General features: G+C 36.6%; 1 protein-coding gene across 2 annotated transcripts in view; it reads right to left on the bottom strand.

Moving 5' to 3' along the window:
• Positions 1 to 2793: 2793 nt before the first annotated feature.
• The window catches only part of LOC109072301 (acid-sensing ion channel 4-A), an 80247-nt gene continuing 57176 nt past the window's right edge, over positions 2794 to 25864 (bottom strand). The window contains exons 2-11 of one of the 2 annotated variants that reach the window (XR_006160785.1): positions 11270 to 11414; positions 10898 to 11025; positions 9410 to 9563; positions 8442 to 8495; positions 6670 to 6823; positions 6476 to 6567; positions 5626 to 5705; positions 5266 to 5385; positions 3677 to 3857; positions 2794 to 3567 (exon numbers count right to left, since the gene is read on the bottom strand). Coding sequence is in view for 1 of the 2 variants with exons in the window: in XM_042763472.1 (XP_042619406.1) it covers positions 3741 to 3857; positions 5266 to 5385; positions 5626 to 5705; positions 6476 to 6567; positions 6670 to 6823; positions 8442 to 8495; positions 9410 to 9563; positions 10898 to 11025; positions 11270 to 11414 (1044 nt within the window). In the remaining variant the exon portion in view is untranslated. Of the gene's footprint in view, positions 3858 to 5265; positions 5386 to 5625; positions 5706 to 6475; positions 6568 to 6669; positions 6824 to 8441; positions 8496 to 9409; positions 9564 to 10897; positions 11026 to 11269; positions 11415 to 25864 lie in introns of both variants that reach the window. The other variant, XM_042763472.1, reaches the window with a different exon arrangement.

Consider the following 25864-nt stretch of genomic DNA (forward strand, 5'->3'; position numbering starts at 1 on the left):
GAGTAAGTTGTATTGAACCCAGCACATTCCTTTAAGATGTCCAGCATCCTCAGTGGAAGCATAAGCCATCAAAAAGCACACAGTGTGAAGTGCTTATATCTCAGTGAACAGAACCAAAGTGATTCATTTATCAAGATTTTATTATTGGACTGCAGAACGTACCATTGTTACAGTTATAAAAACAGAAACCACGGTCATAACAGCAGACCTTTGTACAAACTGTATTATGTGTTCTCTGAAGTCTGGTATACAGTCCATTAGGTTCTGGAGCATAATGGGTAATTAGCCTGATTAGTCTTGATGCCTTTAATCGTGTGGAAATCTCAACAGTCTGTTTGTGCTATATGCTGCTTCAGTGCCTTGTTTTATGGCCCCCTCTTGGAGCTAAATGGTGGTCTGGCTGGCAAAAGTGGGTGGAAAAGAACAGCATTTCAAAGTTAAAGCAGCATGGCACAGCTATAAAAAAAAAAAAAAAAATACCTTCAGAGCTCAACAATGCCCCAAATGGACCAAAATGGAACTGACGTCTGAAGATGAAATAATATTATATGAATGAATATTACAGTTGTCCGGATCAATTGTACATATTTCTCCAAACTAAGTTCCGTATATTTAAGACCGCTAACACAGCCATCCAAACGGCAGGGCTGTGCAAAATTAAGAACTGAAGAATCAGCTTCCTTAGCAAGTTGAACTGAAATTTACTGATTGTTACTTAAAGTAATTCAGCACAGGTAATGCATTCCAAGTTATGGATCCAAGAAAAGAAAAGTGTAAATGTTAAATCATTACTTAACTGAATTAAAAAATAGAAAATTTGCTGGAAGAAACCCTATAACAAAATGTGAGTGATTCTGAATTCACTCATGCACCAGCGCTACATGGAGGAACTGGACATAAACCACAAGTTGCTCCGGTTGTTTCTGCTGTGCCTCCGCTGTTGCTCTCTCTTTTCCCTTTCCGCTTCCTACATTCTCTTCTATTTCTCTCCCATAATCTTTCACCTGTAGTACTCCAAGAAAATGATGTAATTTGTATGAAATCATGAATAGATACAATCTATTTAGGAAAACAGAACTGTGTTAATTGCTAAAAACAGAACAGTGTGTAACACCTCCATTTGGATAAATGTTTTATTGGTGTGGAAGCATTTACATCCTCTTTCTGATGCAGATCTGCCTGCTGGATTGCACAAAATCGCTGCCATTAGCTAAATGGCAAGGACTATGAAAGAAGTCCTTTTTAAAAAGACCTGTGAGTCGTGCACACACAATTGCATTTCAAAATTTGGAGCAATTCCTTCTGCACAGGTAAGATAGGCCACAAATGCAGAAATATACAACTGTACAAGTGCATGAGGTTGACAGATAATGCCAAATCAAATCTGAGTGATTTGTTCCAGTGCAATTTTTGGACATGCACTGGCATGTCAGCTCTTCTGCTTTCACTGCTGACAACACAGTTATTTATGACAGTGAACTGTATTATTATGCATAACCGGCTCAGTGTGCCATCAAGAGTCTGACTGGGAACTTTTAAAAATGCCACTTTGATGCAGTTTTATGAATATTAAAAGCCTATATTAGCCATAATTACATTTATATGAATGGATTATATGTTGCATGTTTTTGACATCCAAATATGAGATGCATTTCAGAAAATATGAAAATAACAATGCAAAATCTCCTTAGCAAATAGGATCTAATCTATAGAGGATACACTCTGTCATTTATAAGAAAATTCTGTAGTTTGTGAATGTAGGGAAACAAAGTAAACTCAGAAAATGAGTAAAAATGCTGCTGCAATTAGTTATAACAACCTAAAAAAATTTGAGATAAATAATATATGTAAATTAAAGTTAACTGAACTTTAAGTCAAGCACAAACACTTATTTTTTTAAGTTGAAACAACACACTGTTACTTATTCTGACGTTGAAGTTTAAAAGTTGCGATAACTAATCACAGCAGTCATTTGTTACAGTATACTAAATGTGCAGGAGAAAATTATATAGCACATTTAGCACATTAAATATGAATAAATATGTATGTACTGTATGTGTGTTCTATGTAATATAACAATTTTACATGAGTCTTACATGATATTTAATTATAACACCTATTAACCTAACAAAAAAACTGCACCATTTAAAAAAAGGAATACACACACACACACACACACACATATATATTTAAATGATACACACACACACACACACACACACACACACACACACACACACACACACACACACACACACACACACACACACACACACACACACATATATATTTAAATGATACACACACACACACACACACACACACACACATATATATATAAATGATAAAAAATAAATACAATAAAAAACTGTAAAATAAATAAAAAATTAAAATAAAAAAGTTAGAGGTGCTACACTGTTGACTTACAGTACTATTAGCCATATTTAAAACTACAATTCAATACCGGCATATACGATAGGACTGTAGCTAAAATTTAAAATATTTTCGTCTTTGAAAATTGTCGTTGAATGTCAGTTTCTTGCTGAATTTCACACACAGAGAAGCCGGTGGTTTCTGATTGAAATGCTATGCACATCTGGCCTTTTGTCAAAGAGACCGCTAGACATTTCACAGCTAAGAACCCTGAGAAAAACTCAACGACCAACTTTTAAACATGTAGCCATACGCTGCGGTGCACCAGATTACTCATACTTTGTGAGTGTGCAGAGCAAACCCGGTTTATCTTTCTCTGTGGGACCGGTGCACTTGGTCTCATTCAAAAGTGAAACTAGGAACATAAGGTCTGTTTTATTAAACACTTTTGGGAGGTCTGGGAGACTGGATCCATCAGCTGATGCATGGATGAAACAAACCTTTTCCATATGGCTACCACAATGGCTTCTTCTGGCTCTGGTGGGCTGGTGGGCTTTACTGTACACATCATTTGGCTCTCCATTGTGAAGTAACCTCACAAGAAGATTATGTTGTTACTGCTAATGACACCCGTTACCACTCACACGTTACATCTCTATAAATAACATTACAAAATTTGTGGATTATTTAATATACTTTAAGTTAAATTAATCATAAACCATTTGAGAGGAAAACATTTACCAGACATATCCAGTAGAGATGGATACATATTACTTTTCTGAAACACAAACTATTCTACACCATCCCCATATTTTCAGTGAAAGAGTATACCAGAGTAAAGTTATTTCTCTTACTGCTCTGGAGCCTAAGGGCTGATAGCCATAATTCAAATACATCATTTACATTTGTAGGTTAATCTGATTTATAATATTTCACAAGATGAGAACTCACCAAATAAAACTCTAACAGCTGACAAAATATAAAGAATGTAATGCTTCAAACATGACCTGGAGTATAAAGTGGCTCTAGATGTCATGCAGTCTATGCCTTACTATAGTAGAGGCCCAGTAACAAGGTATCCAGTGTAGAAATCGTAGAGTTGCCACTGATGTCACTTCCTGAAGGGGTGGGGGGTGGGCAATGAGGACAAGATTTCAGATAGTCTCCTGCTGGACCGCAATGTCCGATCCATGCCTGCGTTCAGTTAGAAGCGAGGGTTTAGAGTTCGACTTTGGCTGTAGCTTTAACTGGTGACAGTGAGAGAGAATAGCGCTGAGATTTGAGGGTCTTTCAGTGAGCCCACCTTCAGCACTGAGAGAACTCTTTCTGTAGATGTCAACAGCACTTGACCCGCCTGACAGGTCTTCCTAGCAGGCAAAGTCCTCGAAGACTCGGTGATGGGTACGGTGGTGGTGATGGTGATTTGGGAGGATGGTGTTAGCATAAGCTCCCTCCGAGTGGCTCCGGCTCATCTCGCCAGAATCCTGACAGGAATAGAGAATGTCAGACAGGATTCTACAAGAATACTTCGACTCCTACATCTTACACACTGCCAGGTTGTGAATAAAATGCCTAATGCTGTGACTCATTGTTTAATCTGTGTTGTCATAAAATGAAAATCTACTCGCGGCTGAGTGTTACAGTAGTTTATCATGGTTAAACCCCTTTAACCATGGTAAACTCACTGGTATGCACCGCCTTGAGTGGCTTATTGCATCTATAAAATGGTGGCAACAGTATCATGATTAAAGACAGAATTTTTAACCAGTAGTATCATAATATAAAGTCTTCTGCCATGGAGTCTTTTAGTTTGTAGTTTTCAAACTAGGTCTGTGAATCTACAGGGTGTGCAAGGAAAATTTCAGAAAAAAAAAAAAATATATATATACTCTACTGTTCAAAATTTGGGGTCAGAAACAGTTTTTCGTAAAGAAACTAATACTTTTAGATTGCTACAAAATTTCAAAACAAACTGGAAATAATATTAAAAAAAAAAAAAAAAAATATTAAGCAGCACAACTGTTTTCAACATGGGCAACAATTAGAGCGATTTGTCTTTAAGCAGCACAACTGTTTTCAACATGGGCAACAATTAGAAATATTTCTTAAGCACCAAATCAGCATATTAGAATGATTTCTGAAGGACCGTGTGACACTTATATATGAGTGAGTGACGTGACATTCAGCCAAGTAATTTAACCCATCCGAGTGCTCTGCATTTAACCCATCCGATATCCCCAAGTGCACACACACAGAGCAGTGAACACACACACACACACTGTGAACGCACACCCGGAGCAGTGGGCAGCCATTTTTATGCTGCGGCGCCCGAGCCTAGCAGTTGGGGGTTCGATGCCTTGCTCAAGGGCACCTAAGTCATGGTATTGAAGGTGGAGAGATATGTGCTTATATATTTATTTATGTTTTGTTCTCTAACGATTAATCATGAAATTATAAGTAAAATTATTTTTTGTAGTACAGTAACAATATACAGAAAAATGCATATACAGTATATTGGCTATTTTACACTGGCTTCAGCATGATTCAGGTTTTAGAGCTGTATCTCACAACTTAATAATGAATGAACAATCTTGGGTCAAGACCCACTGGCCATGCTCTGAATCAAATTTGTTTTGAGCATACTACATTTCTCATGAATACAGTGTGCTCTGCCAACATCTGTGTTCTTCTTCCATGAACAGAAGATGGGATTGCAATAAGAACAAGGGATATTTGATTCAATCCCAGACTAAGCAGACAGCCTGGCATCCCAATCATGGCTCAATATCCTGCTGGTGATGTTATATTTCCCTCCGGGCTTTGTTCCTATTCACAGAGTTGATCTGTGCTGCATCCTAACAGTAACGCTCCAGAGATTAGCATGTGGCTCACCTTAGCTTTCATCTCCTCCAGCTTTACTGTGGCGACTGTGCTTGCCTGTTGCTGCTGCTGGGTTTGCTTTTTGTCATCTCTTTGTGACCTAAGCAAACGCTCCAACCTGTGTTTGATCACCTAGGAAAGTGAGGGGGAGTCAGGGTGAAGAGGGCAGCAGGAAAAGTAGGACAAATGAGGGCTATAAACAGAGGTTAGCAGCATCAGCAATTCTGCTGCTCAGCTCAGAGGTCCAGTTTTATCTGCTCTTTTGGGAAATACTGTTCACAATGTAAAAACACTGCAGGAGAAGAGCTATTGGTTAAAATGAATGGAGGTGGAATGGGAAAAGGGGGCCTAAACAATACATGCTTTGCTTACTTCATATACATAATCCAGAATCTCCAAGATGGTGAGAACACTCGCTCCTATAAAAAGACCCATCTGCCCACCAATGTCCCCTGAAATCAAAAAGTAAGAACGAGTAAGCACATTATTTTTTTCAAGATGAATTGTCATTTGCAACACAAATTCTTTAATATGCCATGTTTTTGACTCAAAAAGTGTTGTTATTGTTAACTAAAACTATTAAAAATGTATTTTTTTTTGTTAATTGAAATAAAGCTTAAATATTAGATGAATAAAAAAATTGAACTATAATTAGAAATGTTGCCTTAGCAACTGAAATAAAATAACAATAACTAAAACACAAACAAATAAAAAAAAAACAAAAATATATATATATATATAAATAATAATAATGATAAAAGCACTTATATATATTAAAAAATATATATATATATATAAATAATAATAATGATAAAAGCACTTGATAAAATTATATAATAAAATTAAAATGAAAACTAAAAATATATAATAAAAGCTAATAAAAAAAAAAAAAGTATTTAAATAGTATATAAATAGTACTAAAATAACAAGGGACTGAAACAAGATTTTGGGTGATCCAATAGCTTGTGGGGCCTGAAGTGTTTTGAAGTCATTTATGATAAAGAAAAAAGTTATTATAATTTGATTAAATTATACAAAATTATACAAACATGTTTCTTCTTTGGAAAAATGTGCAGTATTGAATTGTTCACAATAACACCAAGTGCATTAAGAAAGTAAAGAGAGTTTAATTTTATATTGGTTTTAACTCAGAAATGTTTAGGTGTACTGAAAACTACTTAAAGATAAAATGAAGTGGTAAAATGAGGCTTATGAGACCTACCTAATAAACCTGCAACGTCATATGCTTTTTTCTGTTCTATTGTTTCATAATTTAGAGCTTCAAAGAAAATGTCCAAAACAAGGAAGTTGTCCCTAAAACAAAAGGACAATAAAACATGTATGTGTAAATCATGCAGAATCAGTGCAGTATTAGATCTGTTTCAAACTATACTGAAGATGGAAAGGTTGCCACACCTGATGTAGTCTTCAGACTTGTCGTATTTTCTAGATAGGTAGCGAGCCGAGCCTTTGCTGGGGATTTTTACCATGGACAGCTCTTTACCATAACGCGTCAGATTACAGGGAGTTTCACAGGAGCATGTGTCACCTGAACTTGTCTGTAGCAGTGCTGCGAAGAGGACACACACACACATTAGTTTAGAGCAGCAGACAGATGTGTGTGTGTGTGTATGTGTGTGTGTGTGTGTGTGTGTGTGTGTGTGTGTGTGTGTGAGAGCAGGTGCTCCAGCCCACACCTGCACACCCATTCTTCATTCATCAAACTAATGTGGAGAGATAACACCAGTGCTAAATGATCATCCATAAGATGCTTAAAACACACTCAGCATGTTGTTCAGATTTAATTTGGTTTCTGAAGGGCATCCAGAAGAGAGCACACACACTCTCACATGCACACTCACACACACTCATGCTTATAAATTTGGCCGTGTACACAGGATACACTACACATTTAACATTAATTCCCACTTTTTAGAACAAAATTTAGTAGACATGCCATGACACCACCTATTTGATATGCAGATGTTGCAGTTTTGGGGAAGCTACTTCGAAATTTATCAGGCCTCTCATAATTTCAAGTATTAAACAAGTCTCTAGGCACACTACAAGCTACTAGCAGCTAACTACTCTGAAGTTATTAAGGTGGGAAGTAGCTTGTTAAATATCCTATATATCTATATTTAGAAATGAAGCTGTGTGTCTCTATCATCATATTTCATACAGAATATAGAGTATGTAATAACTACCATTCAAATGTTTGTAGTCTGAAATATATTTTAATGTTTCTGAAATAATCTCTTATGCTCACCAAAGCACCAAATAAAGTACTACTACTACTACTACTACTACTAATATTGTGATATATTATTACATTTAATATTTTCTATTTTAATATATTTTAAAAGGTAATTTATTCCTGTGATGGAAAAGCTAAACTTTCAGCAGCTATTTCTCCAGTCTTCAATGTCACATCTAATTTGCTTATTTAGTGCTCAAGAAAAAAATCTTATTATTATCAGTGTTGAAACCATGCTAAATTTTTTCCAGCAGTGAATCTGTGAATTGTTTTAAGTTATATGTGAATCTCAATGCTTTTAGATAAGATTTTAAGCAAACATTTTTGTTGTTGTTGTTGTGTTGTTTTGCATGTGATATATTTATATCTACAGATGTGTTTGCGTGTTTGGGTGAGAAAATAAATAATTAAACTAACCTATCATAGAAGAGATTTCAGTTTAAATATTTGAATAGGTCAATCCAATGAATGGTAGTACAGTCGATTCTTTCAAGATATATCTGGATTTAGTTCAACCACCCATTAAATGGGGTCGGGTTTCCTTTTGACTGTGGAGATAATTAAATTTCTGGCTTATTAGATAAGGACTATCATAATTGTACCAATACATCTCTCATCATCAACTTTTCATGAGCCGCTCCATTTAGGAGTGTCATAAAATCAATGGAACAAGACACCTACAGTGGACAATAACGCCGTGAGGGTATCAGGGGGTAATGCACTGCAGGGATCTTCAGTTTAACACTGCTCTGTATAGGATGTCGAAGCACAGGAGAACATTCTCCTTCATGGACTGACTGAGTAATCCTGTGTCTCCCACCCCAGACCATGCACACAAACATCTGTTTATCTGGGATTTAATTATTTGTGCCACTACCTCCAGAGATATAACACTCCAGGGCGTTAGCAAAAATGAAATACGCTTGCTTACCAAGTGCTTTGTCCACACATTTGATATTGCTGGGAGTACAGATATCGGCATCTCCTGAGAAACAAAATACATAATGACTCTGATCAATCATGAGCAAAATGATTGCTGTTATTTCACCGCCAGGAAGAGAAAGCGTGAGCGGCAGAGAAAGAGACAGCGCGCCTCTGCTTTGTTATTCATCCTAAAATGATGGAAGGCAGTGTGTGACTGAGGGAGATGGGTTCGCTTTCACCACGCCTCCCTCATGACCATCAGTCTAGGCCTAATTGCACCCAAAATGGACTGATCCAAACCCTCCCCAAAGGCACATTTATAAAGTCTGTAAAACCCAATCCCCATCAACACACAATACCTCAGGAGGTCTAACTCACCACCAGAATCCATCAAAAGAGCAACCGGTTCGAGGAAATACATATGGCACCTAAGAGAAAATGTCCTTTGAGTTAATGCATTTGGAACAGTCTCTCTTTTCAATTTTCATTATGGGAGATTGATTTAGGGACATTAAAGGAGAAAAGCAGAGAAGCAGAGCTTCCATTAGAGCGCGGCCACCAACAGTCACACGCTCTCTGAAAAGCCACACTGATAACAACTCAGGTGTGGTGGAGTTAATTAGAAAAGAGGTTTCTGGGGACAGAGAAAGTCCCTCAGTCTATACATCGTTGGTTTTCTAAAGAGAAAATAGTTTATCAGCTGCTTCAAGTGGAATGTAACGTCCATGTTCATCATTGCTGGTGGATTGCGATCATCTAAATTTTCCCTCCAATCGCCAAATGAACCACCCAAGCTCCTGGTATTGTGTGACTAGACAGTAAGTTAATTTAGAGACTTGCATTAAGCTTTCGGCTCCACTGCCTGGAGCAAATTAGATGAGAAGAGTTTATTCATTTAGTATTTTAGCAATTAGCAGAATACATTAGCGTGCTGATTACGTTGAGTGGGAAATGAATGCATCGGTGTAGCGTTACCCGGCATGTGCACCATCCTGCATTTGCACACACGCTGAACCTCAAGAGTCTCGCAGCGCAGGCGGCAGGCGCTGATACTGTAGGTATCATAACCCGGGATCATCTGCTCACTGGTGGAGCGGCAGTTCCCCCAAGGCTGGGGCAGGTAGGTCAACTACACACAGAGAGGGAGAGCAGTGAAGAGAACAAGGGAGATAAAGTGAGAGGCAAACAGACAGAGACAGATTGTAAGAGCAGGAGAGAAAGAAATAAAAAGAGAATTAGTAAATGCAAATGAAGTATGCAAATAAGCAGTGTTCTCAAGCTATGCCACAATTTTAAAGAGCATAAAACTGAAGTGAATGACAATTTAGCAAGTTTTAGTTGTATGTGGCTTGATTTTCAGAAGGAAAGCTTAATGAGTGGCCTGCCTTTGAAACAAAAATATTGCATCCAGCGCTCATTTTTAAGCATGAGTTTGATAGTGTAACCATAGACAGATCTGAGATTTAAGAATATGTTGCCCTACATATTAATATATACAGGACAACAATATTTTGAATTTGTAGTACAAAAGTACTTTTCAATGCACTTCACCCTATCTATTTTCTGAATGCCTGTTATTGATTTTATTGCAAAAGATTCAACCATGCATATGTTCCAATTTTTTCTTCTTGTAAATTTTAAATCAAAATGATCTTTCGGATGAAACATCAGACTTTCTGATGATGTATGCCAGACTTCTCCAATCATTTAGTCTGCTTAAACCTGCCCCTTTCCTACAGTTAACTATAGGCTTGCATTCAGATCTGCCTCCATCCAATCAGCAACTGATGGATAGGACCAAGTCACCAACATATATTTCTTGTTTTATGATAATCTGTTTCACCTGGATGCTATACAGAAGAAAGAAAACAAAATGTCGCTACTTCTCTTTTAACGCAACTAAGTAGAATCTTTTTGTCATCTTTCAGTACTATAGTTTATTAATTTTAGCAATTCAATATGCGCCATTCTCCTGCTCAAAAAGCAAACAAACAAACAAACAAACTTGATGTCATATAGCACAGATACAGAGTTTAGATTACTACACAGTTGATGGATTTAGAAATACTGTAATATCCACATTTATAGTTCAACTTCACAAGCATGGTGACCCTTCAACTGCCAGTCACTTTCTAAACTCTGAATGTGTTTCACACTTGCAAAGAAATCCTCCTCCACTAATTGCTTTCTTACTGGCCCATATTTTTATTTATTTCTTCACTTCAGTATAACGAGGAACAGCATGTTTTCTCTGGAATTCTGTATGGCAAGAGCTGTGTAACAAAAAATCTACTTTTGTAGGAACAACATGACGGTAAGTAAATGATACTAGACCATTAAGATATTTTAAAAATTGAGGGAATGTTGATGTGACTAGATGGTACTGTAGTTGGATGGTCTGGTTTCATTGTAGGTGGTTGTTAGACTGAAAAGTTTGAAAGTGATTCAAGGGAAGGGTTATACCCTTTGTTCTTGACAGGATACAAATGTCTGAAATCCCGGAGAGACTCCAAATCCCAGCTGATGGATGTAGGGCGGCTCGTCCTGACTGTGGATCTGAACACGGATTCCAGCCTCTAAAGATGTTTCATCTGCAAAAACAAGAGGATGAGCAAGGCAGAGAGAGGGTAAGAAAGCAGAACGAGCAATCTGAACGATAACACAAAGATAAGCCTCATATATCCCTTTATCAATACAAATGGGGAAAACAACATCACAAATTAACCTTGAATTTAAACATGTTTATTTTAACAGATTGTGCAGACACACATCTGAGAACCAGAAAATATGCAACTTCCGGACCAGAAATCATCTCTGTATTGAATTATGACTCACTTGTCTCTTTCCAGATAGGTAGATATTCATCCTGCTGGATATCCAACATGATCTCCAGCCCATTCCCCATCCCTCCTTGCTTTGTCTTCCTGGAGGTTGTTTTGTTCCCGTTGAAAGTATAGCATTTTCCATATCTTGTGTAGACCTATGAAAAGACACCCATGACTAATTAAAAAAGTAATATTCTGGTATCGAGGAGGCCATAACAACAAACAAGCTACAATCTTTGAAAACCATAACCTTTGTTTTTCTATGATTTAATACTTTAATGAACCTTTGGATCCCTCAAATAGATGCCTTTTAAGACGCTTATGATTAATCGGGGAAAAGGTCACTTTAAACTTCAAAAGTTCTGAGGCATTAAAATCTTCACAGAAGATAGTTTTCCAGCTCACATGAAAAACCAAAAGAGACGCTGATTAAAAATTGTACAATTTATCATTCTGTCAGTGGGCATTTGTGTTCGGTGGCATAACAATGTTTTCTCATGTCTCATTCCTGTCATATTCATTTTGACGAGAGAGTGAGACAGTTCTACAATCCACTGCATTATCATGCAATGCGTTTGTTCCTCAAACAAGAGGAAAATGAATACTTAGAAACATATCCACTTCCACAATGAAGTCATCCCAACATATTAATTGCTCCATATGGGTAATACTGATAAGAGAAGACAAAATCAAAAGCAATAACTTTTCAAATGGGACTTAAAATCCTTACCACAGCCACTTAAAATAAATAAAATAAAATAAAATAATATAAAAAAGCATGCAATTTGGTATTTATGGACCCTGTATTTCTTCAAGCAAAAGTGACAAAAAGACTATTATTCAGGTACACTGCAGCCTGACTTTGCAACAAAATACTCAAAGATTGAAGACAAAACCACTGACAAATAAATGTCAGGAGGGAATGGATCAACAAAACACAGATGGATGAAAAATAACTCTAAATTGGTGTCCAGTGACTCAAAACACAGAAGAAAAAGAAGAAACATATTCTTGAAAGATCTAGAAATTGATGTTTTCACTTCAGTCTTGGGTGCTCAACTCTTTCTGACCTTTTGTTCACAACATTTTTGGTTCCAGTCTTTCGCTAAAATGCCATATCAAATCACTACCACAAATAAAAACAAAGCTTAATTTGTTGGATTGCCTGAAAACACTGGCAAGAAAGAAATGTAAGAAAGACACTGGCAATTCTGAAAAGCATAGCTGGGTTCCAGCACATGTTGTGTTTTTGGATGCTGGTCCCAACAACTGTCTCATCAGTCTGGTTAAAGAGATAATTCCTTACAAAAATGACAATTCTGTCATCATATATTAGGCCTCATATCATTTCAAACCTCTGTGGTTTTCTTTCATGAGATGTTTAGCAGAATGTCTGAGCTGTTCTTGTAAGGTGGGTGGTGACCAGTGACCACTGCTGTCAAGCTCCAAGCAATGTTATTAACTAAAACTCAGACTATTAAAAATAAGTTTAGTTAACTAAATAGAGCTGAAATAAAAGTTGAATATTTAACTTAACTCAGTAAATTTAAGCTTAAGTACTAAAATTACAGGAGTAAAAATAAAGCTTAGAAGTATTCAGAAAAAATAAACTTAACAAAGCATAACAAAATTACTCAAACTAAAGTAAAATATAACAATAAAAGCTAATTAAAAATATTAATAAATACTGTAATAGAATAGAAAAAAAACACTATTTATAATAAATGTAAACATGCGCTACATTTCAAGTCTTTTGAAGTCCTACAATAGCTTTGTGTAAGAAACAGGTTTAATTTAAGTTGTTCACTAAAAGTCTTGCTTGATAGCACCATTCACTTTCACTGTATGGAATAAAGCAGCTTACACATTCTGCTAAACTCATAAGTTTCACTTGTAAACAGCATATTTATCATGATCCACCATCTAGTACCTACCCAGTACAAACCAGTCTACAAATAAATACATGCTGGTATAAGATGATCTTTTCCTTAGGCAGACTGACATTAAAATTTATTGTTATAAATCAACCAAATTTCTCCAGCAGCGAGGCTTGTTCTGATGAGAAGGGACCTTTAGGGGCCACACTTGTATGTAACACATGGCTGTTCATTTAGCAGCCTGTGTGTGGAGTCTGATCTCAGCTGGCTCCGTGCTGAATCAAAGCAGGGCTCTCTGAGCAATATGGGCATGAAGTAATTGTCAGCTGCAGCTGTGGACGCCGCACACCATACAGCTGTAATTAAGGCTGGAGACAGCCAGTGTTTTCACAAGCAGACGCTGGTCAAATGGGATAAAGGAACACAGATATAAACATTTTATATAATCAGAGTGCAAACAGACAACACACAAACATTACCCCCACTTATGTATTGTACATAATGTATAAAACACACACATAAATGTGCATGAGTAAAATGCAGTTCCAATATTTTGTATAAACATATACGAGAATATTTAAAAAAGGTCAAGTGTTAATATAACATTTAATGTAGTCATATAAGTCAACATGACGGTGTGATAATGGCCTTTTTGACTGACATGAGCTATTAATGTGTGATGGGGCAGTGGAGCAGCAGTAGAAACAGAGGTCCAGCAACAATCGATTCAGTCCTGTTTATTGACTTGTTTAAGTTTTCCATCGCTGCTCTAATCCGGTCCAATAGAAAACCAGGAGGACTGCTAAGAGCAAAGACCTCTCATTCCAGTTCTGCTCTGAAACTTCAACTTTCAGGGGATGGTCCACTTTGTGTTCACAAATGGTTTTTGGGAGGGCAATGGAAGCTTTCCTGTCATGCAGCAGTAGAAATGTCTGCTGGCACAGTCTACTCCGCCTCATTTCTCTGCTTTAGAGCCTAGTGCCTAGAGCATATCTGATTGATGGACCACTTTATCTTGGAACATCTCGCCCAAAGTCAGCAAAGGTAAACAGTCCAACTTTTTTTTCTGTTCCCAGAAACAGCCATCCAGTCTGGTGTGTTATGGAGTTATGGACAGTTTATTTATTTATGTAAATCTAAATGTTTTTAAATCAAATTAAGTGTATCTGTATTAGATCCAGAAATATAGGCCAAAATTTATTTATTTTAAGGCAATTTTTATTTTTTTCAATCTGAAAATCTTTGCTTAAACCTTCAAATGACAGCTATGGCATATTTAAATCTAAATATATTGCCAAAAAATTAGGAGATATTAGTAACTAAAACATATTGAAATTAAGTGCACATATAGTACACACACACAGACACAGACATAACTAATGTTCATACATATTGATGAATGGGTTTAAAAAACATTTATTCTCCAAAAATATAAATATATCATCACAAATAATGCTTATGCCACTATAGAATATAAATTTTTGGATACACAAATTCCACCTGCAAAAGCTAACCTGAATTTAACGAATTTGCTGCAATTTTAGAGAAGATCATTTTTTGACAAACACAATATTTGCTTACCTTTGAAACCTCTTCACACTGGACCACTACCAAACAGGCTTTCAGCCACAATCTTTGTTGGAGAAACGCCTGACTGCAAAGCATTTGCATAATTCTTCTCTTTCCACTAATACCACAACTTAATTGGGCTTAATGGCTGGCTATTAACTGTCCTCTGTTTATCTACCACTTCCACTCAGTTCGATGTGTCTTTACTGTCTTTTCTCTTTTCAGCACAAAGATGAAGTAAAACCCAAAGCCTCTCATTTGTGGCAGGCATCAGACAGATTCAACTGCTCACCGTTCTTCAATTATCTAGTGAAGCTGCATGAGAACTTCAGTTTTTTAACATGCAGGATGTGAGTTGGTGGAAAGACTCTGATTATAAAAGTGAGTTTAAATTCAGCACTGGTTTTTGAAGGATTTGAGCTAACTGCCTCATAAGAAATTTGTAAGTATCAGAGTGCCCAGAGTGTAAAATGTATCAGTCATTCCCTGGTCCTAGTAAATTGTGGTGCGGTCAAACATGGCGCTTTGACTGACAGGATGGTGATTCAAGCATCAACCCAAGAGATATATCTGAAAGGTATTTGTACCAGGGTGTGTTTCCCAAAAGTAGTTCTCATAGAATTGCAAACAGCATCTCAAATTTCTGTGGTCAAAAATCAACCAAATTTACTGTGAATTCATAGTTCCAACGAACTGCAAACAGCATCTCAAATTTCTGTGGTTGGAATTTCAGCTCTTAAACTGTGGTTAGAAGCATAGTTTCTAATTAGTTTAACAGATCATGCTCTAGAGCAAAAGCAAGCGAACATGTAATACAACTTTTACAAGTTTTAATGTAAGTGTACTGTATCTCTTTTAATTTGCCAAAAGAATGAAAGCGAATGTCCATGTCTGAATGTGCTCTAGTACCCCGGAGAATGACATAGACTGAATGATGATTAATTATTCAGATTATTGCTCCACACCCTGTGTGACTATATTGTACATTATTGCACTATACTATGATAGTTAAGCAGAGAGTTACATTGCTTTACAGAAAACACACCCCTAAACAGCAGCTGTAAATTTATTCACTTGTTACACTGATACACACATAAATATGTTTTCCCACATATAAACAGAAAGAGAAAGCAGAAGTTATGTCTCTCATATTTACCAAACATAGCAAATGAACACCAAAAATATGCAAGTTCCAAAAACCAATGCTTTTATTTGAATACAAGCGCAATGTATTCTGGGATTGCTAGAACAGATAATGTAAGGCTGCTTTAAAAATAAGGTGTCTTAGGGAGCAGTCACAGAAATAATGCAGAAAACTAGACTCACAATTGATTTTTGACATTAACATGTAGCTGAGCTAATACTCAGTGAAGCTTAAAAATACGTAACATACAAATGTTGCATGAAATAGTCTTAGTACTGAAAATGATATCTTCAAATACTGCCTCTTTAGGCAGCTCACTAGGTTTTAGAACAGAGCGCTAGTTTTGTCTTTACCTAACACATCAAAATCTTCAGAGTAAACGTTGGAGACTTTTAAACAGTCAGACTAAACAGTTGAGCCAGAAAGTGCCATGCAGCGTTACGCTCCATTAGTTCAGCTCTCGTGGGTAGCCGCTCAACTCTGCATCTATGGTGTCTCTTTGGCAGGCTATCAAGCACTTTACATTTATTGTATCAATTCTTAACTTCATTAAACAACTGACTGGCAGTATCTTTTCCTAAGCAGCTTATCCCTCATGCACACTATGCAGAAAAATTGGCCACGTCTCGAGGACTCATCGACACCGTTTTACACTTGTTCCGAGAGGATTATCACAGTTCTTCATCTTTAGGCATCAATCTGAGATAGAAATGCTCAGAGATCCGACACAATCTGACACTCACATGGGATGTATCAGCACAAAAGCATGTCCCTCTCCAGTGAGAAGAGCTCCTCTATTGTGACTGTTCATAAACTGAAAAATACATCAAGTAATCACAGTAAAGACGACTATCAGGAAGCATGGGAGTGTGATAAGAATATAATGGGGAAATCCTTCAAGATAGCATCAAAGCTTTCCATTACAGTGCTATGAATTGAGAATATTGGCAGAAACATTGTATATCCATACATGGATATTACCCCAGGCAATCATTGTCACTCTTTGCTCAGTTTGTTACAGAAATGTATCGTGTTGGGCTGATGTTTATGGCAAGAAACCTTACACAAGGCAGAAATTCAAAAACTGTCCCAATCGCCATTAATTCACCCACTGAATATTATACCATTATCATATGTATGTCATCTGTTTCTGTGTACACAGTGCTGCTGCAGTAAGTATTTTGAGACCTGATGATACACTCTCTGCCTGAGGCTGGTCAGATAAACCCTGACTATTTTACTTGAACTTTGATAACCTGGACTGGAGCTTAGCTGAGCGGGGTAATTTGCAGCTGTGCAGCTTATAATTATTATTTTTTTAATTAACCATGTGCTATATGGCCCACTTTTGGATTAATTTGTCCCCTTTTCTTCACAAATAAGCAAACACCCTGCCAGCAGCATTAGTCTAACTGTGTTTTTGAGACACACTTTGTTTTCTTCAGCTTTAATTAAGGTGCCTTTCTTATTATCATAAGCCTCCATTTCCCCTGTCTTTAGTTTCTCTTCGCTGAGAAGAAGCATCTCACCAAGGCCCAGTCAAATATCAGCCCTGACCGACACTACAGAACAGCTCTTTCACTGCAATCAGCTGAAAAGGTAAGCAAAATAACTTCCTTACATTCTATCAGAATGACACAATGTCCTTAAAATGGTGGAAAAAAATATTTGTGAATTAAGTACCCTGGATATTTGTGTTTCTGCAGCCTCTGGAATCAGGCTGCATGGCAAATACTATACAAAGGGGTCTATGATGTTTTAAAAGTGCTTTAAGTACAACATGTGTGTCACAGAGGAATGAATGGCCCACTGCTCGTGTAAATAAGACATGCAACACTTGATTTATTCACAAGGTGGTGCAATAGCCACAAAATAACATACCATATTATATATATATATATATATATATATATAATATATATATATATATATATATATATATACATTACATATACACACACACATACACACACACATACACACAATACATACATACACACACATACACCACATATAACATATGCTGGTACACACACAATATAATATTAGAATATCATAAAATTTGATATTTCATCAATTCCATTCAAAAAGTGAAACTTGTATATTATATTCATTCATTACACACAGACTGATATATTTCAAATGTTTATTTCTTTGAATTTTGATGATTATAACTGACAGCTAAGGAAAATCCCAAATTCAATATCTCAGAAAATTTGAATATTACTTAAGACCAATACAAAGAAAGGATTTTTAGAAATCTTGGCCAACTGAAAAGTATGAACATGAAAAGTATGAGAATGCACAGCACTCAATATTTAGTTGGGGCTCCTTTTGCCTGAATTACTGCAGCAATGCAGCATGGCATGAAGTCGATCGGTCTGTGGCACTGTTCAGGTGTTATGAGAGCCCAGGTTGCTCTGATAGTGGCCTTCAGCTCTTCTGCATTCTTTGGCATATCGCATCTTCCTCTTCTCCATACCCCATAGATTTTCTATGGGGTTAAGGTCAGGCAAGTTTGAGGGCCAATTAAGAACAGGGAATATCATGGTCCTTTAAACCAGGTACTGGTTAGCTTTGGCACTGTGTGCAGGTGCCAAGTCCTGTTGGAAAATGAAAATCTGCATCTCCATAAAGTTGGTCAGCAGCAGGAAACATGAAGTGCTCTAAACTTACCTGGTATACGGCTGCGTTGACCTTGGACCTCAGAAAACACAGTGGACCAACACCACCAGATGACATGGCACCCCAAACCATCACTGACTGTGGAAACTTTATACTGGACCTCAAGCAATGTGGACTGTGTGCCTCTCCTCTCTTCCTCCAGACTCTGGGACCCTGATTTCCAAAGGAAATGCAAAATTTACTTTCATCATAGAACATAACTTTGGACCACTCATCAGTCCAGTCCTTTTTGAAGCGAGATGCTTCTGACGCTGTCTGTTGTTCAAGAGTGGCTTGACACAAGGAATGCGACAGCTGAAACCCATGTCTTGCATACGTCTGTGCGTAGTGGTTCTTGAAGCACTGACTCCAGCTGCAGTCCACTCTTTGTGAATCTCCCCCACATTTTTGAATATTGTTTGTTTCACAATCCTCTCCATGGTACGGTTATCCCTATTGCTTGTACATTTTTTCTACCACATCTTTTCCTTCCCTTCACCTCTCTATTAATGTGCTTGGACACAGAGCTCTGTGAACAGCCAGCCTCTTTTGCAATGACCTTTTTGTGTCTTGCCCTCCTTGTGCAAGGTGTCAATGGTCGTCTTTTGGACAACTGTCAAGTCAGCAGTCTTCCCCATGATTGTGTAGCCTACAGAACTAGACTGAGACACCATTTAAAGGCCTTTGCAGGTGTTTTGAGTTAATTAGCTGATTAGAGTGTGGCACCAGGTGTCTTTAATATTGAACCTTTTCAGAATATTCTAATTTTCTGAGATACTGATTTTGGGATTTTCCTTAGTTGTCAGTTATAATCATCAAAATTAAAAGAAATAAACATTTGAAATTTATCAGTCTGTATGTAATAAATGAATATAATATACAAGTTTCACTTTTTGAATGGAATTAGTGAAATAAATAAACTTTTTGATGATATTCTAATTATATTACCAGCACCTGTATATAAACAAACATATTTGGGATCTTAAGAGTCCACGCCAATGGGGGCTGAACACAACACCGTGTTATCAAATGAAATGTAAAACTTGAAAGTCTGACTTGATGTGATAAAGTTTGAAAACCTTATAAAATAAGAATAGCAGCCTGTCCATCCAGAGCTTTCACAAGCCCACTATGGGAAGTTCGCCTGCATATCTCTCTCTCTTCTAAATGAAGAGATGTATCTAGAACTGCTGGTGTGCTATTAGTGATGTGGAGCAGGGCCATCCTCACAGATGTTCAGCATGTGGACTCCACGCTTGCCAAATTGGGATCACAAGATTGCAAGGTTCTCCAGCGAGGCCAGTCTGACTCCCCAGCATCAAGAACAAGTAGATGGTCAATATTCTCCCTCCATGAAGAGCAACTAATAAGCTTAGCTCTCTCAAATACACGACTGCAAAAGTTTCACACTGCTGACCTGCAGCTGCTTGATTTGCAAGTTTATCTGGCAAACATGCCTTTAATAGTTTTTTTTTCCCCTCATCCCCCTGCTGAATGAGTGACAGATGTTGTTCGAATGCATTGTATGGCAAAAGTACAGAATTCTCAATCAGAGCTGTAGCAGACAAAATGGAAGCAGAACAGACATCTGAAATATGTTTGCCTTAGAGTGAATAATTACTCCATTTCTGGGTTAAGTATTTTATTTATTTATTTTTTGCTTTGAATTAAAAAAATTTATTTTTTTTTTATTAAGCAAGCATGCATTAAACTGATCAAAAGTGACAGTCAAGACATTGATAACATTACAAAATATTTGCATTTCAATTTCATTTGAACTTTCTTTTCAGAGAATCCTAAAAAAAAAAAAAACAGTTTCCACTAAAATATTAAGCTGCACAACTGTTTCTGACATTGATGATAATAAACGTTACTTTAGCAGCAAATGAACATAGAATGATTTCTGAAGGATCATGTGACAACAAAGACTACAGTAATGATGGGAAAAATTCAGCTTTATGATCACACTAATAAATTACATTTAAAATATTTATTTAAATAGAAAACAGTTATTTTAAATTGTAATATTTTCCAGTATTACTGTTTTTACTGTATTTTTGATCAAATAAATGCAGTCTTGTTAAGAATATGTGTATGTTAGCTTTTAAAAGGTACAGCCTTTATATACTGGGACAATAGACTATAAATATTGATGGCTTGGCTTACACACTTTTTGTCTGATCAAATGCTGACATAATTGTTAAGAAAATCTGTTTAGTAAAAAAGTAAATTGTGAGATGAATTTACAATGAAAAATAATAACAACAATAAAAACAAAGACTGTTTTGTAAGATATAAAAACATCATTGTGAGATGTAAAGTCACAATTACCTTTTTATTTTTTTACTGTCATCCAGAAAGTAAAGTTAACTTCCATACAATGTCCTTCTCCAACTATAGCGAATCGTAATTTATGGCTGTGACATGACCTATTGGCTATTTTAAAATGGAATTAGCCCTTTGACATGTCCTACCCTTCCTGTTTCACTAGGAAATAAATAAATAAATAAATAATAATAATAATAATAATAATAATAATAAATTGAATCTGCACTGAATCTTGCTCAATTTTCATCATATATTTACAAAAAAAAAAAAAAAGTAAGTTTGCTTTGGTGTCCACAAAAATGAAGGTAAATACCAATCTCCTCCCTTTTACCAGTGTAAAGACTGTCTCTCTTCCAGTCAAATTCATGTGCTATTAACATGCATCAACAGTGCTGAACTATTTCTAGCCGAGAGGGTGTCAAATAATGTGCATCTGAAAAAATTGCCTGTTGCTTTGCATTTGCATTCGGTGCAAACATCATTTGAATTTTTCATTTTCTAAAGGTTCTTTATAATTTTGCATATGCAGTCGCTATGACACATTAATTTCCTGCTGGTTAGCCCTGATTCTACCTGTGTCCTGTGCAATCTCGAGAGGTAAAAGTGACACAGATTTCCTTGCTGATGACCTAAACTCCATCTTTGGAATAATTTTATTTTTTATATTTATTCAAAGACAGACATGAGAGGGAAGTTAATTGATTGATTCACCTTATAAGGCCCAGATGGCCCTGAGCAGAGCAAACCGAGCAACATGCTTCAATATTTGCCCTTTCATCTAGACTGAATGAAATTAATATTTTTTTAATTAATCTAATGCGTCACTCAAATACATAATGTAGATGTGAACTCCGAGCAGGGTGAGAGCCAGAGTCTTGTGCCATGTTGAATTCCAAAGAGTTTGATCTTGTTTTGATTATTTTTTCAATCAAATCTCAAGGTCGTGAAACAGGGGACCAGAGAAATGGAAATGTATCTGCTGCTATCCACCACAGCAGCTGACAGATTTTCACTCTACCTAGTCGCACAGCTGAACCTAATCACAGCAGAATACAAAACACTGAATTTCATCACTGAATGCATTAACAATTCCCGATTGCACACATTATATATGTAAACAGTGAGGTGGTGTTGGCGGTGGGATTAGAAAATACTGCCAGTTAATGCTTTGAGATCGCAATCTTAATACACAGGTTTATTACATGTAAATAGCAAGGACATGAATTTGTAAGTCAGGGATTCTGCAATTTTAAATGGTTTAACTGTATCAATTAGTCCTTGCTGATTTTATTTTCGGTAATACCCTGAATCTATTTTGACTGGTGAATAAACAAAGGACAGAGGTCCAGATAACCATAAAAAATTGATTTAGAATGTGAGACAAAATAAATTACCAAGCTGTCAGACAGATGGGAGCTCATCTCTCTCTCATTGTCTATCTCTATCTCTTGATGTGGACATACTGTCCTGTAAAAGGGGAGCTGGCAAAATTTTATGTGACTGCTTGTTGCCTGAGATGAAAGAACAGAATTAATCATGGTCTAGAGTATAGCATTTAATTCAGGATGTGTCCTTAAGTTCACCTTGCATGTTATAACATTTCCTATTAACTGGTAATCAGTGTAATTTTTAGTAGTATTAAGTATACAGTACTACAGTTATATTTTTATATTACAGTATTTATTGATATCTGGAATTTATTTTTATTTTAGATTAAGTTTTTTTTTTAAGTTTAGGTTTTTCATAATAATTATATTTTGTTTCAGATTTAAATAAATAAATAAATAAATAAATATATGTCATCAATCCATACATCATTACTTAGTGTTATGTTTAATGAAAAATAAAGTTAAAAAAAAAAAATGTGTTAACTAAAATAAAAACACTGAAACTAAACTAAATACATTTTCATGAAACTAAACATTAGACCTTTAAAACATTAAAAGTACCCTTTAAAATTAAGCCATTCAAATTTAGCTTTTGAAACGGAATAAATTGTAAAGGAAATTCAAAACTAATTTCCCTGGCATGAGTTTGGGGGTGTGTTTGACCAGCCAATGGCACATAAAGTAAGAAAAGTATTTGTGAAAACTGTCTGAAAAAAGATATTATTGACAACTCATTTGGTGAAGCTAGTGGTGCAGAAACAGCACACTTCACCTTTAAAACTGACAATCATCTAGATTGTCATGGCATCCCTGAGGTGAAATGCACAGCAATCAATCTACCTCAATGAATCTTCAAGGTCTAGGCTACATCTTGAGCTTTACACACACACAGTGCACATTTTAGAGGGTATGCACCTCTATTGATGCATTTGTGTGTGTGTTTCGTTGTTGGGGTTGGTTGTGGGGGACGGTGAATACATAGATCAATGAGGTTAGATTCCCTGAGTTGCTCTTTGTCTGGTTTTAATGCCTTGTGCAGAGGTGGCAACCCCAGGCTTGCTCCCACCCAAAGGGGTAAAGTCAGACATCTGATACTGATGTCCAGGAGTCTGGGATGCCTGTGCAAGAACTAAAAAAAATTCTCAAGCAGCCATGTCCACCTCCTCCAGTCTACCACCAGCAACCACCCTCCGGTTTTCTTGATGGGTCATTTTTAAACACAGCAGGGAAACACCAAAAAAACACCAGCAAGGCTGATGTTATTTCATTCATTATTTCCACACTTCTAACGTTTTAGCTATAAATCTTAAACCTTACAACTGGCACTTTAACATTCATCATATCATTCATTTCCAATATTTGTATTTTTTTTTTTCTGGTTTAAAATGACATAAATAATAGATAGATAAAATGCTGTATTTCATAGATTGCAAGATTCAAATTCACTAAATATGTGCAATGAAAAACATTGACTAAACTATCAAAACATTAAAACTTGGACTAAAACAAAACAAACAAACAAAAACATTAAAATTATACATTACTTTAATAACAGTCCTGACTAAAAATGCAAAAAGTCCTCAATTTTATGCTCACAGTAGAAACAGATGATTTTTTTTTTCTTTTCAAAGCATATTGTCATAAATCAATTATGGTTTGCACAATAACCCAAACCTTAAACCTTTCATTGTAAAAACCATAGAAAGACTTGCATCAGTCTTGCTCAAAATTTAAATGAAGTTTGACCCTCCCAGGGAAATCTCGAGATGATGTGGAACAAGCGTGTGCCAGTTTCTTTCCTCTTTTGTACATCTTGAAGTTCTCTGTAGGATTTCAAAGAATGCAAATACCAAATTGGATCAAAGATATTGGACAGCCTGAACCTTGTGGCTCCTTTGTCCGCTGTTGACACAGTGAAGGCTAACGTGAACTAAATTTCAGCCATGAATCTCATTATCACTCCAGAACATACAGAACAACATTATCCAAACCACATGCATCACCCATTGATAAAGTTGATTAATTAAAGCAGTTTGTATTTTGGCAGTTTACACTGAATATAACAGATTGTGATCCGCCGTTAGTGAGGGAGATTTCCTTCCAATCCCACACAGACTGTACACCGTATCGGTTCTAGTGCTTCTCATTTCTCAATGACCAATAACCCCACACATTAGCTCTGAGTGCACGATACTCCATAAACAGAACTACAAACTCAATCTTGACCCTTTCAAAATCCCAGTTTAATTAAAACCTAGTCTGTCATACAGTAATTCAAGGTCTCCTTTAAAAAAAATATATATAATAATGAAAAAAATTAAAAAGTACCCTCTCCAGAGAGTCTTCCAGTCAGAGGGAAACACTTCGCAACAATACAGCTTAATTTCCCATGAGACCTTGAGCATAGCAAGTATTTAACAATTGGAGGGACAAGCCCACAGTGTGTAAGCAAAAGGTAAGGTCTTTTTTAGCCCAACCTCACTTGAGAGCCATCTCAGTATTTTACTGCCGGATTGCACTTTTCATGACACCTGACCATAAAAAAAGTATTTGGTACAATACAAACCGTGTACCAACTCTGATCTAAAAGGGCCCTTTTGTGTTGGGGCACAGAATACAAAATCAATCTGTTCTGCCTTCTAAAAGATGCACAGTGTGCAAATATGCAAATGCGCGCGTGGAATCACCTCCACGATACACTGGACCAACCCCTATGTGGTCAGAGTAAATATAGCCTTTATGTGGGAAAATGCAGTGCGGGTTTGGCGAAACAGGTTCCTTGCGAATGCATAAACTATGCAGCAAGGTTTTGCACCTCAAGCACAATGGATCCTTTGAAGAGCTTTGCAATCAGAGCCTGACTGAGATTTGGTGCTGAGGGAATAGACTCCACCGGAGCAAGCCTGGGTGCTTTAGTACGCAATGACAGCACGCAAAACAAACTGTTAGAGCTCTGTACCAAAATATATAAAGTACATATATATAAACATAAATATTCTAGTATAATTTATATTGTGGGTGGTATTGTTCCCTAATCTCCTTCCAGAGGCTTAAGAGCTTTAGTACTTGGCACTGTACTGTTCCTAAGATTTTGGAATTCTTCTGGATTAATAACTTTCCCTGGAATCTGCAATAGACATTCCTTCAGCTGGGGTTTCACAATCACTATTGGATCTACTTCGACATACTCTCTGTAACTCTTCCTTCGGTATCTGGTATCTCCAGTTTCTCATACATCTTCTATTCAATGTACTGACAGTTTTGACCACCACTTCTATAATACATGTCCTCCTCCTGTCTATGATCAGAATCAGAATCAAAAGGAGTTTATTACCAAGTATGTTTACACACACAAGGAATTTGACTTGGTGACAGGAGCTTCCACTGCAATCACTATGTCAGGTTGGTTTGCCCGTACTTGCTTGTGATTGTATGTTGAAGTCCCACCGGATCTCAGAATGTCATTTTGGACTTGGTAGTTTTCAGCAAGTATTCAGCACTGACATATGCCAGTGACTTGTTTGTGCCATTCACTGTATATGCTGTTCCCACCTGCATCTAACTTCCTGTTGTAATGTGTTGGACGGTCTCAGGGGCTTTCTTGCACACATAGTCTGGGGTCTTTTGTAATGCTG

Source organism: Cyprinus carpio, chromosome A9 (genome assembly GCF_018340385.1).
Source record: "Cyprinus carpio isolate SPL01 chromosome A9, ASM1834038v1, whole genome shotgun sequence".
NCBI classification, from domain to species: Eukaryota; Metazoa; Chordata; class Actinopteri; order Cypriniformes; family Cyprinidae; genus Cyprinus; species Cyprinus carpio.